Source organism: Schistocerca piceifrons, chromosome 1 (assembly GCF_021461385.2).
Source record: "Schistocerca piceifrons isolate TAMUIC-IGC-003096 chromosome 1, iqSchPice1.1, whole genome shotgun sequence".
In the NCBI taxonomy this organism is placed as follows: domain Eukaryota; kingdom Metazoa; phylum Arthropoda; class Insecta; order Orthoptera; family Acrididae; genus Schistocerca; species Schistocerca piceifrons.
Genome location: NC_060138.1, coordinates 642,579,918 through 642,598,500, shown reverse-complemented (window position 1 = coordinate 642,598,500; position 18,583 = coordinate 642,579,918). Strand labels below are relative to the sequence as shown.

Genomic DNA, 18,583 nt, shown 5'->3' with positions numbered 1-18,583 from the left:
AACACAAACATACACACAAAATTCAAGCTTTCACAACAAACTGTTGCCTCAGGAAAGAGGGAAGGAGAGGGAAAGACGAAAGGATGTGGGTTTTAAGGGATTGGGTAAGGAGTCATTCCAATCCCGGGAGCGGAAAGACTTACCTTAGGGGGAAAAAAGGACAGGTATACACTCGCGCACACACACATATCCATCTGCACATACACAGACACAAGCAGACATATGTCACATTGGCACATTCATTCTGTTACATATAGGAGCTTCTCACAGTAACTGGGAATTTATTCTGTTATGTATTAATTATTTTATACTCTCTCACAAATTCTGTAAACATTCCATTCCATGACAAAGTAGATTTCTCTTGTATTTTCCCATTGAACTTAATAAAACAGTACAACCCAATTTTCTTCTTGCTGATTCTCCAGACAATCCCTTGATCTTATAGTTTAGCTCTCGGCGAACGTGCAGCTGCTTTTTCTACCGCAGCACAAACTTACCTAAGCACTTTCTATCCCATTGTCATTCTCCCCTCTCCCCCTCTGCCCAAATCATGTCACTTCCATTTTTCTCACCATCCACTCCACATAAGATGGGCAGTCATCTCATTTAGGTGTCAGGTGGTAGTTTATATTTGTTAGGACTGATGAAAACCTTTTTACAAAATTAGGCCCTTTTCCAACTTTTTAGGTACCTGTTTCATGCTTAGTGCATCCTGCATTTGATGAGTGAGGATCTATCTTCATGTAAATATCAAATGAATAAAATTATTTATGGTTCATGCTAGAATGATTTTATTTTTGTGTATTCACAGGGAATGGTAGATAGCGAAGGTTATGCTCAAATTGATCGGTATGCTCAGTTAACAAAGAATGCTATCAATGCTGGAGATTATAGTTTGGCCACATCATTATGGTCAACTACAGAAAGTATTATTTTATCAGTAACATACAATATAGATTTCTACAATATACTGTACAAAGTGTACGGTTATGGAAGGCACATGGCCAAACAAGGTAAATATATTTTGTGGTGCTTTACTATTCTCATATTATATATTTTTAAATCATTTTATTCAGGTATAGAAAGCACAACTATCAAGTAAAAAAAGTGCTAACAATAATTTATTTATTTTTATCTATTTATTCATTAATCCATTTGTAGAAAATTTGCATTGTATAGATGTAGTCAGGATGTACGCAATTACAATTACATTTATACATATAACATACCATAGATTCACATAATTTAGTCAAAATTTAATTTACCATCCTTAGGTAAATACCCAGCACCAAACCAAGATTTCCTTAACATAAGCTGAATGAGATAAAAACATGAGTGATAAGAATTTGATGATCACACAAAATTCACATCTAATCTTCACATTTTCACAACTTTACACATTCATCATTTCACTTCTGCAGTGTACCCACTAATCTTTAACATCTTACACAGTGTCAGTCTCACTTTGTAGCACCATGTCTGTCCAGGGCACTCAGAATAATGTAAAAGAGCAGGCGGCAGCAATGAGAAAATACATATAATGTGTATTCGTGCTTCCTGGTTTACAGATGTCCTTCTGGTTTAGAAGGATATCCTCTCAACCATTTAGTTTGGTATCCTTTTAGACTATATAGAGGTAAAGAGACTAAATAACCTTTCAATTTATTTCTGAGACCTGATGTCTTCCCAGTGCATTCTATTATGTGAGGTAATTTATTGTATAAAATGTGACCAACAGTTGTACAATATTTTTCAGTTAACTTGAGCCACTTCCTTTGTAGATAATAATCATCTCTATTTCTTGTATTGTAATCATGAATGTCTCTATTTAAGTACCATGCTGTTTGCATTCAAGCAAATAATTGTAGCACATATGTATAGTGAAGGGGCAGTGAAGATAAAAAGTTCTCTAAATTTATTTCTGTTTGATTGTTTAGAGGTTGATTTATAATGCATGCAACAGCCCTCTTTTGAAACTTCACTAACCTATGAACATGCACAGGTGCTGCATTCCTTCTTCTTTTTCAGACATTTAGGAAATATCACATTATCCATAGTTGACTTAATCAAATCAGCTAGAGGTCTCACTAGTCAATTAACACTGTACTTTACTACACAAACAATATTCCATCAAGATCTTCTGTGTTTTTGGGTTTTGGAGAGTGTATTATTTTTGCCACCTATGATTCACTCGCTGACAGAAGAAAAATACATTCTGCGATGTTGGATATGTTATTCATATTTCTTTATTTTTGGGAACTACTGCTTTATGAGTTTTTCCACTACTTCCACATCTTCCTTTTCTCATGGCGTTACAATCCTGCCTGGGCCTCAGCCTCTTCAACAAGTTTCCTCCATTCTGCCCTCCAGTGCATTTCTCTGTTGGCCTGTAACTCTGAGGGATTTTACATCTTCTTCAGCATCATCTGTCAATTGCTTTTGTGGCTTTCCTCTTTGTCTTATTCCATCTGGCCTCCAATCAAAAACATTTTTATGTTTTCATCCAGTATCCATCCTAAGGACATTTCCAAGCCATGCTATTCTCATGCTTTTTATTATTCTTATAATGTCAGCTTCTTGTATAAGGTGATCCAGCTCTGTGTTTGATCTAAATCTCCAGAAACCATTGTTATCCTGAACTGTCCCATAGATATTGGACAGAACCCTGCTTTAAAATATCCTGTACTGCTGCTCATAAATAAATGTTGGTGTGCAAGTTTCACATTTGTAAATTACAGCTGGGCTGGTCATAACCTTATTACAATTTCTTGAAAGTGTGAAAGCATCTATTACCACCTAGGATGAACTGTTTTATTTCAGTTGACATGGAATCTGATCTATCAGTATTAGATCCAAGATAGTCAACATTCAACACATGTTCAAAATTGAAACAAGTTATTGGTATTTCATCCAAGTTGAAATGTTCCTTCCTGGTGAAATTTTTCTACTTAGTCTTCAATTCATTAATAGCAAAGCCTCTAGGTGTTGTGGCTTCTTTCAGCTCACCTATTTTTCTCTCTAGTGAAACTCTTCTTCTGCTAATAATATCTATGTCATCAGCATATACACACCTAAAAAAGTTTACTTTGTGCCTATGTAACCAGACGTTTGAAGCTTTTGAATGGCTGCTTCAAGAATCAGATTAAAAAGAATTGTAGAGTGGGCATCTACTTGTTTGACTTGACTCCTTCACTAATGCTAAACCATTTCCTGAGTTCTCCATCCACTCGCACTGCAGCCTTGGAATCAGCTAATGTTGCTTGCATGATTGAAACATAGTTAGGTGTTATACCAAGCTGTAGGAAATCATTTAGTATTTCAGTCCTCTCAAGACCATTGAAAGCCTGTGTGAAGTCTATGTAGAGGTTATGAGTGAATATATATTATACTTGTAAACCTTTTCATGTATTTGCTGCAGCAAAAATATCTTATCTGTCATTGACCTATCAGGCCGAAGTCCACACTGATATTCTCCCAGAATCTCTTCTGCATGTGAAACAAGTCTGTTGTAGACAATACTAGAGAACTCCTATAGGTTACATTCAGCGTAGATTATCACTAAGGTCCACTCTTCTGGTTTCCTTTCCTGGTTCCACATCAACTTTATAAGTTTGTGTATTCAGTTATGGAGACCAGTTTCCCCATTTTTCAACAGTTCTGCAGTTACTCCACCAGTTCCTGGTGCTCTATAGATTTCTTAGACAGTGCACTACCTTCTGTACTTCCTCTAATGTGGGTTCTTCTCTCTCTGGATCTGCAGTGTAATAGAGTGGCTGCACTCTCCTGATAGGATTTCCCTCCAGAAATCCTTGAAGCATTCTGTCCATCTGTCCAGTACATCTTATTTATCTGTAAGCAAATTTCCTTCTTTGCCCTATGAGCTAATATTTTTGTTTATATTCTTGAGTTCCTTCTTTAATTTTATTAGAAAACTTCATGCTCTCATTTCTTTGATAGTGCTCTTCCATTTCCTCTGTATTTCTCTTTATCACTACCTTTTTTTTCTCCTACATAACCTTGCTGTGTCTATTCTCTTTTCATTATATAATGCCTTATTTGATCTTGTATTTTGCTGTAAGCACTTGAGTCTTGCCCCTTTTTCTGTTCCACAGACTGTCTGCATTCATCATCATACCAGTCTTCATTTATAATTCTCCTTATGTGATGTTGTCAGAATATTATTTTTATTAGAATTCCATTCTTTTTATATATGCCCTGCACTATCTTTTGCTTGTAACTCAATCTGTTCTTATCTCTTGAACAGTAGACCCATCCTTCAGTTGTTCTATATTCCATTTCTTTACTTTGGTACTATTTCCTTTGGCAGCCATAGCAAGTTTCTGCCTCACTTTGGCTCATACTAGATAATGATCAGAATCAGAATTAGCTCCTTGGAAAATGTGCTCATTTTCCATATCAGATGCCCACCTCTTCAATACCAATATATGGTCTATTTGCTTTGCTTCATTTGTTCCTGATATTTTTCTGGTCCCTTTGTAAATATTTTTCCTTGAGAAACAGGTACTTTATGCCTTCAACTTGTTTACAACTTGGCAACTCTCGTACAGTTATTACTAGTTTCACAGTGCAGACTTTCTTTACCAAAGATGCCTCTAATAGCGTCTTTTTTGCTGAGTTTGGCATTACAGTTGACTATTTTGGAGTCATATTTAGGTATTTTATCACAAACCTCCTGTAACTGATGATAGAAATCACCTACCATGTCTTCATCTGATTATTCTGTTGGTGCGTATGCATTTACAATTGTCACATTATGAAATTTGTCTTTGATATGCAGCGTGCACATTCTTTCATTATATAGAGTAAAAGCAATAACAGATTTCCACATCTTTAGAAAGTATAAACCTAAATCCTTGCTCCCCCTGTCTTTCATCTTTTCCCGAATAATATAGGTAGAATTTATGTTTATGAATTGCACCCCTACCCTACCAACCGATTTTGTGAAGTGCAACAACTTCCATTCTATACCTTAGCATCTCTTCCACAATACTATTCATAGCTCTTATCTGCAGTGGTGTATGCACATTCCATGTTCCAAATTTAAGCACTGGTTTATCCATATTCCTTTTCCGTGACACAATTTATCTTCACAAGGGCAGACTGGCATTCCTTATTAAATTAAGCACAGTGATAGGCTTTTCACAAGGCAGGGTATTGATCCTGTGCTCAACCCCCAACCTGGAGAACCAGGCTTTTATTTTGGGTTAGCTCCCTTACAGAGGTTGATGACCTAATCTATAGAGTCTGCATCCCCTATCCTCCTATGGTGTGGGACACACTTTGTCTGGCTGCTCTGCTGTGGCAAATTCAGCTTGGGTGATCCTGCCAGCAGCTACACCACCACCGGCATAGTCTCCCACCTTCTTAAGAGCACACAAGCCTCTCCACCTGGCACATAAGGTGCCTCTGGCAAGGTGATATTGCCTGGGGAGGTCTACTTCAACATAATGTCAATTAAAAACAGTGCTGATGACATTTGGATCTGTACATCCCTTCCCATCTTTCTCTAAAATTATATTAGTGCTATCTTTTCAATCTGATCCTTTCCTGTGCTATTTATTGTATGATCACATAGTATTTGTTAGAAACGTTTCTTCTTCTTCTTCTTGCGTTACAGCCTCTGTAGGACCATGGGTAGCCCCTTTATGGACTGCATTTTCCTCTTCTTCTCCTAGATCCTCTTCATTCTTTCTCTTCTTCTCTCCCGCTCTTCTTCTGAGATCTTCAGTTTCCATTTCTCCTGTAGGCTCCACTAGTGACACTCTAATCTTTTCCTGTATTCTTCTCTGTCATTGATCTCTGGCATATTGGTCAGTGTATATTTGATCCTCCAATTTTCCTTTCCTTCGACCTTGATCCCCAATTCCAATTAGTCCTTCAGAAGTTCAACAACCCACTTGGTTCTTGTCTTTCCCCTTGTCCTCCCTGTTGTTTCCCACACTCTCTGTTCATACTCATCCTAACTACATGTTCAGCAAACCTTGCCCTTTTGAGTATGATTTCCCCGGATATTGTTCTTATGTTCCAGTACAATTCTTCCCTAGGTCTTTGCATCCACCTCTTTTGGGACCTAGTATTTTTCTCAGTATTTTTCTCTCTTCTTTCTCTAGTTGTTCTGCCCTAATTTCTGTATGCTAATTTTTCCTCTTTGATAAAAACTGGACTTAGTTTCTCTTATTATTCTACTATTTTCTCTCTTCTTGTTCTTATAAGGGCCGGTGCTAGGTATAGTTTTCTTTATTATTCAGATTTCGTAGATCATCCCTTGATTTTATAATGTCTGCTGTGATCCCACTCTTAGTATTTCCCTTAGATAGGTTTCTGGTTACAATGTGGCAAGCAATATTTATACAGGGTGTATAAGAAAGGATGGTGCAAACTTACACAGTTGAAAGTACACGATAATAGAAGCACAAATGTCCCAGTAAACACAGGTCTGCAAATGAGCTGCTTGTGAGATAATCATGACTGTATGGTTCCAAGCTGACACTGATGTCATTGTAAACATCGTCCTAGTTAGTATACATTAATTTGAAATTTAGACTTTAGTATTTGGTTGTACATCACAATTAGCTCACATTTCATGTATGGGGTACCTGTTAAAGGAGGTGTTCAAAGTGTTATCCTTGCATCTGGATACAATACTGTGCTTGTCACTGCAATGAATTTCAAATCCTTTCCAAAACCCCCAGATCATTCTGGAATTATTGACAAGCATGTACAACTCTCTGCTCCAGTTCTTCAACTATGTTAATGGGTGTGCTGCACACTTTGCTTTTGAGGTGACCCCAGACAGAAAAATCCAAAGGAATTAGATCAGGTGATATTCTACATCTACATCCATACTGCGCAAACCACCTGATGGTGTGTGGCAGAGGGTACTTTGAATACCTCTTGGAGGCCAAGGTACAGGTCTGCTGTGACCTATCCATCTTTGGCCATATCTGTGTGTTGTGCCATCTCACACAAGCAGAAAAATGTGCCAGGGCTCCATCATGCATGCGCCACATACTCTGACGTTGCTGAAGGGAAACATCCTCAAGCAATCCTGGAAGATGACGCTGCAGGAAGCTAAGGTACCTTCATCCATTAAGTTGTGGTGGAAGAATGTGTGGCCCAGTGAGTTGATCACCTGGTACCCCTAACCATACATTCAGTGAGAAATGTTGCTGATGTGGTGGCTCATGAACTGCATGTGGGTTTATTTCACACCACAAATGTGTGTTATGATAGTTAAACACACCATCACATGTGAATTCTGCTTCATCTGTAAACAAAATGTTACATGCTAAATTAGGGTTGACTACAGCCTGCTGTTGCAGCTACTGACAAAACATCATTCTAGGAACAAGTCCACATCATTGAGACATTGGACTCGTTGGAGGTGGTAAGGGTACAGTAAATTGTGATGTAAAATTCTCTGTACACTACTGTGGCTTAGTACAGGCACATGTGTGGTAGTTCTTCTTGCTGAGTTTCCTGGAGAGTGCTGTACTGCTTCCAACACCATATCCTCAACCTCAGGCACAATGCGAGCAGGCCTACCTCCTGCTCTGCCATGTGCAAAACACCTGTGCTCTCTCAGGCACTGATGGGCCCTTGTAAATGTATGACTTTCGGGGTGTCTTCAATCAAGATATGTTTTTGGTACAAGCATGCAGCCTCCTGTACATTGCCGTTAGCCCTACCATACATGAAATACATATCTGCATACTCTTTGTTATTGTATGGTTCCATTGTAACTACAACACAGCACATGTGGCACTCCTGAGACATGAATGATACCCTTTGAGACTGTGTACTGTATCCATCCTGTATGTTCTGCATGTATGGTGTGATTCCAACTCCACCTCTTGGCAATGTTCTGTTGTGTAAACAGCGAACATAGGACGGCCTCAAGTGCAGAAGGGGGAAACCGGATGCTGTTACAATGCCGTCAGTGGTGGAGTGGAGCCATACAGTCATGATTATCTCTCAAGTGGCTCGTTTGCAGTCCCATGTTTACTGGGACATTTGTGCTTCTATTATCAGGTACTTTCAACCAAGTAAGTTTGTGCCATCCTTTTTGATACACCCTACATAGTAGCCTAGTAATGAACAAAAGTATTCCTGTCTCTCTGGTATGTTCTTTATTGTGTGTATTTCCCTCCAGTCTTCTCCCTTTAATAAAGTTTGTAGTCTACTTAAATTTTCTAGCTTCAGCTGTCTATATCCTAACAGTATTTTTTTCAGAGGAAACATTCAACCAATTGTCCATCATGATCTGAGATTGTAGTGTTTGTTACTTGCACCATTTGCCTGTTCTGAGGAATTATTTGATCTGCCAATGTTTGTTAGGTCTGACATCATCTTGTTGGATTTTGTACAGGTAACTTGAGATTGTAGGCATTTACCAGATCATGGAAACTTCTTGGATGACAACTAACTTTTAATGTATCAATTTTAGAGCCTCCATTTTAACTACATATGGGAATTCATTTATGGCTTTATCTAGAAACGGGCACTAGCCCTTATAATTATTAGTGACTGAAAACAATAAATACAGAAAAATCAACAAATAGATGCAAGGCACTAGCCCCTTCAAATATTAAAGAAACTTTAGTATGTCAAAGGTAAAGCAGACACTAGGCTTCTCATTGCTAATGCAGAAAAATCAGAAAACTAATGTCAGGCACTCACCCCTTCAAATATTAATTAAATTCCAATATAGGAAAGATAACCCAAATGTTATAACAAGAACAAACACAATATAGGGAGCATAGTACTCTATAAAGCAACACATAAGATATGGGTTGCGTGTAGCACTGAACATGTAGACTGGATAACAGTAATACAGCTTAAAGAATAGGCAAAGCATTCTTTTGCGATTGCTTAAATAATGCTGTTTCTTAGGTGACTCACAAGTGTGTGCCAGAGGGGCAACCCAGGTGGCCTCCATAAATGGGCCTTTGAACTGTATGGATGTGCATTCTCTGAAATCACTTGTGTCATGAGTGAAGGTACATCACTGATGCTAGCCCTTATTTCATCTGACATGGTTTTAAAACAATTAAATGGTCTATAGACTATCACTTGTAAAAAATGGCCAGAAGGCCAGACAAAATTACATCAGTTTCACCTTATCAACACAGTGCATGGTGGATTTACTCAACGCAGTTTATGACTGCCAAATGGGCAGTGCCAGAATTAACAGTTGTCCAAAATACTGGGGTGGTGCCTGCTGTTGGAACAGCCACTACTGCCCACACAAATACAACTTGCACATATATTTACAATGTAGGAAAAGGCAGATGGCTACTTATCATAAGGGAGACACTTGAAGTTGCAGACAGGCACAATTAAAAGACACTTACTTGTGCATATTTAATGGGCAGCAAAACATTACACAAGCAATCAGTTTGAGTTCTAAAACAGATAAACTATGAGATTACACTTTTCGAAGAAAAGAGGGAGTACCAAGCGTGATTGACTAACAATGATTTAAAAAGAAGGGAAACTGGTTCATCACTTGGTACCACTCAGCACAGGCAGAAGTGTTAAATAAGAACAGTACCTGCCTGAACCAAAATGGGGAACATTGGAGTACTTGGAAATCTGAGAATAATAACATCCATCAAAAAGCATTAGTCTTTCTGAACACAGCTTGAAGAACCAAACTGTCTGCTATTGTGCAATCTAAATAATGATCAAGCAAAAGAGTATGTCACAGGGACAAGATCCTTCCTGTAAGTGCCCTTGATTGGTCCAACTAATCTGTTCACAATATCCGTAGGCTAGTTAGATGCAAGATATGGTCCAGGATTCTGTCTGCTGCAGTATACTTCAAAGTTGCAAGTGTAAAATGCCTTGCTATCACACAGTGTGTACAACTTCAGACCATACTTTGCAGGCTTATTGGGCATGTACTGCACAAAACCACAACACCCATGAAAATGAACAAGCATTTCATCTCTGGTTGCGAACTCCCCTGGGCTGTAGTTATTTCTGTGGTTGTTCAAAAATGCAGGCTGGAGATTGCAGACAGCAGCAGTTTTGTCAGTTGCAAGTTGCTCTTTTGTCGTTATAGTATCATCAAACCTCAGTGACTAGAACAAGAACATAAAGTGCTTCCAGCTAAATGCTGTCCTGAGAATAATCGTCCCTGTGCCATCTGATGCCCTCAGCTCTAATACATTTGAGCATACTCCTTTTTGTACAGCAATGAGAAACAATGCTCCTAAGAGAGCCATTGTTTCAAAAGCAGAGGTGTTTCTGCAGTCTCTGTCCCTATGTAAATCACAGATGATCTCTTGTTATTTATCTGTCTATTGGTTTACTGCAATAACACAATCAATTATCTCAGAATCAAAAAATTTGAGAAAACTTTCGGTTTCAGTTTTAGTTCCTATAGCATTGCGTTTTGGACTCAGTAAAACCTTGATAATATTATTATGTTTTGTTTTACCTGGCACCACTAACTGATTATTTATCCATAAGGTTTCCAGCTGTCAAAAGCAATTTGATCATCTTTAACATACCAATATTACTAAACACAGTCATTTTTTCATTAAAATCAGTTTTCATATGGCCTGCGATATATGAAATTATGCTGGCAGTTCAATGACTTATACAAAGTAATCACAGGTTCCTAAATTTACAAACATCTTGAAACATGTAATTAGTTAAAATCCTAACAGTACAGATTGCTGACTGTGGATTAACTCCAACCTGAATTTTCCTTCTAATTTCAGAACTCAGAGAAGTTGCCGAAATTTATAAGACCTTGTGAAAGATCTTCATAAAGTAAATCATCTACTGGTTCCTTCATATAATCAGGAATATTTTTTTCAATTGAGTCATTCAAAAGGCACTTCAGCCAACATAACATTTTTGCTTTCTACAGCTACTTGACATTTGACTTGCAACCAAATAAATTTTATTACATTGAAATAGCAATGGTAGAGAGGCAGTCTGATCATTTTATTTCTGCATTTTTTGTCATTTAATCCAGAAGGTAAATTGGGTACATTGACTTCCATTGTGATAGAAGTTCTAATAATTGTGTCTGTTTTAGATTGCTATTAATTTATATGTTACGTTTCTCTATCCAGCAAACTAGGCTTTTCTTTTCTTTGTCTTTGTGGGTAATTATTTTGTGACATAAAATGGTACAGAAGGTATCCATAATAACTGCAGACCTAGTCCAAAGCACAAATTCTTCAAATGACTTCACAAAAGCACACATTCCATTTCATAGTGGTGGTTAGAGGTCTTGAATAAGAGCAGACCATTAGGAAAGAAACTTTATAAAGTTCCAGTATGTGCTGCAATATTATCTTGTTTCCTCTGTCCATCAGGGCTATCATACTGCCACTAACAGTATGGTATGTGATGTATTTATTTTCTTTGTGTTTTCTTTTCTATTCTATTCTTTTCTATTGTTTTCCTGCTGTGTTGAGTCTCTACACACAATTCATCAAGTCAACAGATATGTTCAAAATTTCCTTAGAAAATGATGCTGCTAGACATATATCTGAGCAGTCCAGTAGCAACCTGGAGCAACAGATAAATTTATATTGGAATAGTAAACTTTTCACGACTTGTGACAAACACAGTTTTCTACTACTAAATAGCTCTGTTTCTAAAAGGGTAGCAAGTAGCTCAATTATCACTGGATGACCCTGCCATGAATCATATGCATATATTAGATGAAATATCACATCCTCAACAAAAACAACAAAAAAAAAACCCACAGACACATACACATACACATACACACACGCGCACACACACACACACACACACACACACACACACACACACACACACACAAAGGTTGATATTAGTAACTCTCCTATAAAAGAACCTCTCCTGCCATGACAAATTTATCTTTGTTAATAATTAAAACAGTTTGCTGCTGCAGAAAGCTGTGGTTCACTCCACCACTTTATCCAAAGCAATAAGATGGGGTTCTGTATCCCCCTCTCACTCAGTATATTCTCTCATTAAACTCACTAATTCAAATGGCTGTGGCTGACCTTTTTGAAACATTCTTAGGAGGGTGAATCTCAGACTATCACTCTTTCAACTGCCAGTCCTTCCATCATACATCTTAAGGCATGCAGAACCAAATGTTACACAAATCACAGCCATACAGGAACCTTCTACAGCAACAGCTCACTGAGATCTGGCAGGCACAATGCTTCTGTGCAGCCATGGTGGCAACACTGGTAGCTAACAATCTCAGGCTCCCATACCTGTATTGCTGGAGTGAGCTGTCCAGCTTGCTTGCCATCAAATACCAACTAACTTAAATAAGACTATAGCCCCCAGCACTAAAGAAAGCTCTTTCTACCTGACATAAAATATTTGTAACCCATGTGTTAATCATTATTTCTCTTAGCTTCCACCACAATTAAACCTTATCCATTCTAAGGAAACAGGACTCTCAGTGTAGCATGAATATTTTTAGAAAAGAATTAAATTTTTTATACACTCTGTTCCCTAGCTTAGCATCTTTGCACTATTAATCCCTTAAATTCTCTCTGAGAGAATATGTAAGATAAGGTGAAACTGTACTGTTCCTTTTTTAGGATTCCTGGGGTTACTGCTATTTGACCATCATGGTCCGACAAACCATTTCTTATGCAGCTCACATCTATTTTGTAGTATGAAATTGGATCTGAACATAAATTATCTATCAATACTGCCATATGTTCTCCTATCGTTTTTGAAATGATAACTGAGGCTGAAATTATTAACCCCTAAAGATGCACATTTAAGTTATGCAGTGAACTTAAAAGATCCTCCAGCACTAAATATGATTTTGAATTTTCCTCACCTGTAACAGTAATGTGGTTTTTATTTTTGTGACAGAGTTCAGAGGATTGAATCGTGTAAATGATGCAGAGCTATACGAACTGATGAATGGCTATGTGAAAAACACCTTGGGAGATGTCATTCCTTCTGATGTTTACTGGGATTCTCAGGGTTCTAATGTTTTTAGTGCTCTATATGAAGATTTCATGAAGCCAGTAACAGATATCGGTATGTATTATTGTAAATTTAGCAATTAATTGTACTTATAGATGATTTTCTCTTGTTTTGAACTTAGATATATCAGTTTCATCACCAATATTTAAAATAAAAATAACTGCAGGCAAATTAACTTACAACTGTAGTGCTGTTCTAGTTATTTTAACTGAGTATTTCAATGTATGATTGGAATGGAACACCTTTCTTGCCCTCTTCCTTTTAAGTTAACTTTCAAAACACAATTATGATAAAAAGCTTGCTATATTTCAGTAGAATTTTATTAAAGTTCAAAATAATTTTTCAATTGATTGATTTATCTTTCCAGGTTTTTTATGTGGTTATTGATGTTTACTGAAATGTGCACTATTAGCAAAATCTATGAAGTTCATAAAATTATTCATTATTAAGATCAATTCAGATCTGGAGAGACATAGAATTCAAGCTCTCCCTGCTACCCTATCCTGTGCAAGCCTCTTCATCTCTGAATAACTACTGCAACCTACATCCTTCTGGATCTGCTTAGTATATTCATCTCGTGGTCTCCCTCTATGATTTTTACTGTCCACACTTCCCTCCAATACTAAATTGGTGATCCCTTGCTGCATCAGAATGTGTCCCATCAACCAATCCCCTCTACGATTTTTACTGTCCACACTTCCTCCGATACTAAATTGGTGATCCCTTGTTGCCTGAGAATGGGTCCTATCAACCGATCCCTTCTTCTAATCAAGTTGTGCCACAAATTCCTCTTCTCCCCAGTTCTATTCAGTACCTCCTCACTAGTTACGTGATCTCCCCATATAATCTTTAGCATTCTTCTGTAGCACCACAGTTCAAAAGCTTCTATTCTCTTCTTATATACACTGTTTATCGTCCATGTTTCACTTCCATACATGGCTACACTCCACACAAATACTTTCAGAAAAGACTTCCTGACACTTAAATCTATACTCAATGTTAACAAATTTCTCTTCTTCAGAAATGCTTTCCTTGCCATAGCCAGTCTACATTTTATCTCCACTCTACTTCAACCATCATCAGTTATTTTGATCCCCAAATAGCAAAACTTATTTACTGCATCAACTGTCTTATTTCCTAATCTAAATCCCTCTGCATCACCTGATTTAATTCGACTACATTCCATTATCCTTGCTTTGCATTTGTTGATGTTCATCTTGTATCCTCCTATCAAGATAGTGTCCATTCCATTCATCTGCTCTTCCAGGTCCTTTGCTGTCTCTCACAGAAGTACAATGTCTTCTGAAAACCTCAGAGCTTTTATTTCTTTTCCATGGATTGTAATTTCTACTCAATTTTTTCTTTTGTTTCCTTTACTGTATGCTCTATATACAGATTGAATAATATCGGGGCTAGGTTACATCCCTGTCTCACTCCCTTCTCAATCACTGCTTCCCTTTCATGCCCCTCACATTTATAACTGCCATCTGGTTTCTGTACAAATTGTAAATAGCCTTCTGCTCCGGAGAGTATTCCAGTCAACATTGTCAAAAGCTTTTTCTAAGTATACAAATGCTAGAAACGTAGGTTTGCCTTTCCTTAACCTATCTTCTCAGATAAGTCATAGGGTCAGTATTGCCTCGTGTGTTCCAACATTTCTACAGAATCCAAACTGATCTTCCCTGATGTCAGCTTCTGCCAGCTTTTCCATTCATTTGTAAAGAACTTGTGATAGTATTTTGCAACCATGATGCTTTAAACTGATAGTTCAGTAATTTTTCACACCTGTCAATACCTCCTTTCTTTGGGATTAGAATTATTATATTCTTCTTGAAGTCTGCAGGTATTTCGCCTATCTCATACATCTTGCTCACCAGATGGAAGAATTTTGTCATGGCTAGCTCTCCCAATGGTGTCAGTAATTCTAACGGAATGTTGTCTACTACTCCTGGGGCCTTGTTTTGACTTAGGTCTTTCAGTGCTCTGTCAAATTCTTCAAGCAGTATCATATCTCCCATTTCATGTTCATCTACATCTTTTTACATTTCCATAATATTGCCCTCAAGTGCATCGCCCTTGTATAGACCCTCTATATACTCCTTCCACCTTTCCGCTTTCCCTTCTTTTCTTAGGACTGGTTTTTCATCTGAGATCTTGATATTCATACCTTTTCTCAAAAGGTTTCTTTAATTTTCTGTAAGCAATATCTACCTTACCCCTAGTGATATATGCTTCTAAATCCTTATATTTATCCTCTAGCCATCCCTACTTAGCCATTTTGCACTTCCTGTTGATCTCATTTTTAAACATTTGTATTATTTTTCACCTTCTTCATTTACTGCAATTTTATATTTTCTTCTTTCATCAATTAAATCCAATATTTTCTCTGTTACCCAAGGATTTCCACTAGCCCTCATCTTTTTACCTACTTGATTATCTGCTGCATTCACTACTTCATCTCTCAAAGCTACCCATTCGTCTTCTATTGTATTTCTTTCCCCTGTTCTTGTCAACTGTTCCCTAATGCTCTCTCTGAAACTCTCTACAAGCTCTGTTTCTTTCAATTTATCCAGGTCCCATCTCCTTAAATACCTACCTTTTTGCAGTTTCTTCAGTTTTAATCTACAGTTCATAACCAATAAATTGTGGTCAGAATCCTCATCTGCCCCTGGAAAGTCTTACAGTTTAAAACCTAGTTCCTAAATCTCTGTCTTACCATTATATAATCTATCTGAAACCTTTCAGTACCTCCAGGCTTCTTCCATGTATACAACCTTCTTTTATGATTCTTGAACCAAGTGTTAGCTATGATTAAGTTATGCTCCGTGCAAAATTCTACCAGGCAGCTTCCTCTTTCATTCCTTATGCCCAGTCGATATTCACTTACTACTTTTCTTCTCTTCCTTTTCCTACAATCAAGTTCCAGTCCCCCATGACTATTAAATTTTCATCTCCCTTAACTAGCTGAATAATTTTTTATCCCATCATACATTTCTTCAATCTCTTCATCATCTGCAGAGCTAGTTGGCATATAAACTTGTACTACTGTGGTACTATGTGGGTTTCATGTCTATCTTGGCTACAATAATTCATTCACTATGCTGTTTGTAGTAGTTTATCCAAATTCCTACATTTTTATTCATTATTAAACCTACTCCTCCATTACCCCTATTTGATTTTGTATTTATAACCCTGTATTCACCTGACCAGTAGTATTGTTCCTCCTGCCACCAAACTTCACTTATTCCTACTATATCTAACATTAACCTATCCATTTCCTTTATTAAATTTTCTAACCTATCTGCCTGATTAAAGGATCTGACATTCCAAGCTCTGATTCATAGAACATCAGTTTTGTTTCTCCTGAGTATTCCCTGCCTGGAGATCTGAATGGGGAACTATTTTACCTTCAGAATATTTTACCCAAGAGGGTGCCATTATCATTTAACCATACAGTAAAGCTGCATGCCTTTGGGAAAAATGACAGCTGTAGTTTCCCTCTACTTTCAGCCATTCACAGTACCAGCACAGCAAGGCCATTTTGGTTGATGTTACATGGCCAGACCAGTCAATCATCCAGACTGTTACCCCTGCAACTATGTTTGTCTGGCCTCTCAACAGACATTCCTCCATGGCTATTGGTCTATTGAGGCACATGAGCTTCCCCTCCCACTGGAAGGTCCATGGTTCATGGGGTGGAGGAAGTGTAATGTATAAGTTAAATAATGAAAATCCAGGTTGGAATGTAACATTATTATGAAAAGGACAGTTGCTACTCACCATAAAGCGGAGATGATGAGTCACAGATAGGGACAACAAAAAGACTGTCACAAAATAAGCTTTTGGCCAACAACACCTTTCTCAAAAATAAACAACAGACAGACACACACACACACACACACACACACACACACACAAACAAACAAACACTGCTCACATATGCATGACACAGTCTCTGGCAGCTGAATCCAGACTGGTTTCAGCTGCCAGATTGTGATCATGTGTGTATTTGTTGCATTTGCATTGTGTGTGTGTGTGTGTGTGTGTGTGTGTGTGTGTGTGTGTGTGTGTGTGAGTGAGTGGGCACACCTTCGCGTGCATGCACACATGCATGCATGTGTGCAATGTGCAGCAGTACTTTAACAGATGTTAAATCTGATTGCAACAAGTTGACAAAGAATGTTGCAGGACTGGAACAGCAACCAAATGATGTCTGTTGACAAAAGTTGATTCCCTAAGTAAGCAACTGAGTGAACTTCTCACTAACCATTGTGTTAAAGATAGATATTGGCAGAGATCACTCCTCATTGTGACTACTCACAAGCAGCTAACATATGCTTGTATAATCAGTGGTTTGGTGACCAAACACATAAGTGTAACGTGCCATGTGAATATGTGAACCTTAAGCAACAGGCAGAAGTCGACACATCTGAGCATTCCTCTTCCTGCCTGTTTATGATTGACCACAATCCGGGGTGCAAATTTGTTGTCAACACAGGATCAGACTTGAGTATTTTTGCCAAGAGGCAAAATGCATAAGCACTACTCCACCATTCAGTTGAACAACATGCAACATGTGAAGCTAGATCTGGGTTTTCAGTATGAAAATTCATTGTTGTGGACATGGCAGAGCCAATAATTAGGTCAGATCTCTTAGCACACAACCACCTGCTCTAAAAAACGTTGCCAGTGCCTGCTTGCTCAACACAATCATTGAGCTGTCTACAGGTGGGTTCTGATGCCATGCATCCAGCTACAGTGCCAAGGTCATCCAGATAGCAGAAGGAGGGTACATGAAACTTCTCAACCAGTTTCCCTCACTCACGAGGCCTCCCAGGCCTGCAACAGGTATGCCATGATACTGTCCATCATCTCAGCACCACAGCAGGCTCCCTGATGTCATGTAGGCCGAGATGGCTGGTCCTAGGTAAATACACCATTGTGACAATGGAATTTGATACCATGCTGACTGAAGACATCGAACAGTGTGTAGTCACTATTGTTCCATGTCATACCAAAAAGAGCAGTGCATGGTGATCATGTGGTGATTACCATTCCTTAAATACAAGGACCATCCCTGACCATTACCCTGTGCCACATTTGAAAGACTGCAGCCATGCCTTAAGTGGAAAATAAGTGTTCAGTATGCTTGATTGTGCCAAGGCATACTCCCAGATTCCTGTTGCCAAATAATACATTCCTAAAATGAACATTATAACATCTTTTGGCCTATTTGAAAGTTTATTTATGACTTTTGCCTGTGGAACACTGCACAAAAGTGGCTGTGATTTATAGTCTTGGTGCTATGAGGTTTACTGAACTGTTTTGCTTACTTAGACATTATCCTCACATTCTCAGAAACACCAAAGGAACACAAGCATCATCTCAAGTAAGTCTTTGAGTGCCTGGCTGCCCATGATATCATCCTGAATGCTTCTAAGTGTGTGTTTGGGCGACCTGAAATTGCTTTCTTGGGCCATCGAATTTCGTCAGAGGGATCACGCCCCTTACCAGAGTAGATTGGAGTCATATTAAATATTCTGCATCCAGTAAATGCATATTAGTCTTAGCATGCTCAACTTTTATCACT

General features: G+C 38.1%; 1 protein-coding gene across 1 annotated transcript in view; it reads left to right on the top strand.

Moving 5' to 3' along the window:
* The window catches only part of LOC124760025 (retinoid-inducible serine carboxypeptidase-like), a 126,678-nt gene that overhangs the window by 34,317 nt on the left and 73,778 nt on the right, over positions 1 to 18,583 (top strand). The window contains exons 7-8 of the mRNA XM_047249097.1: positions 812 to 1,013; positions 12,877 to 13,047. Coding sequence (XP_047105053.1) covers positions 812 to 1,013; positions 12,877 to 13,047 — 373 coding nt within the window. The remainder of the gene's footprint in view (positions 1 to 811; positions 1,014 to 12,876; positions 13,048 to 18,583) is intronic.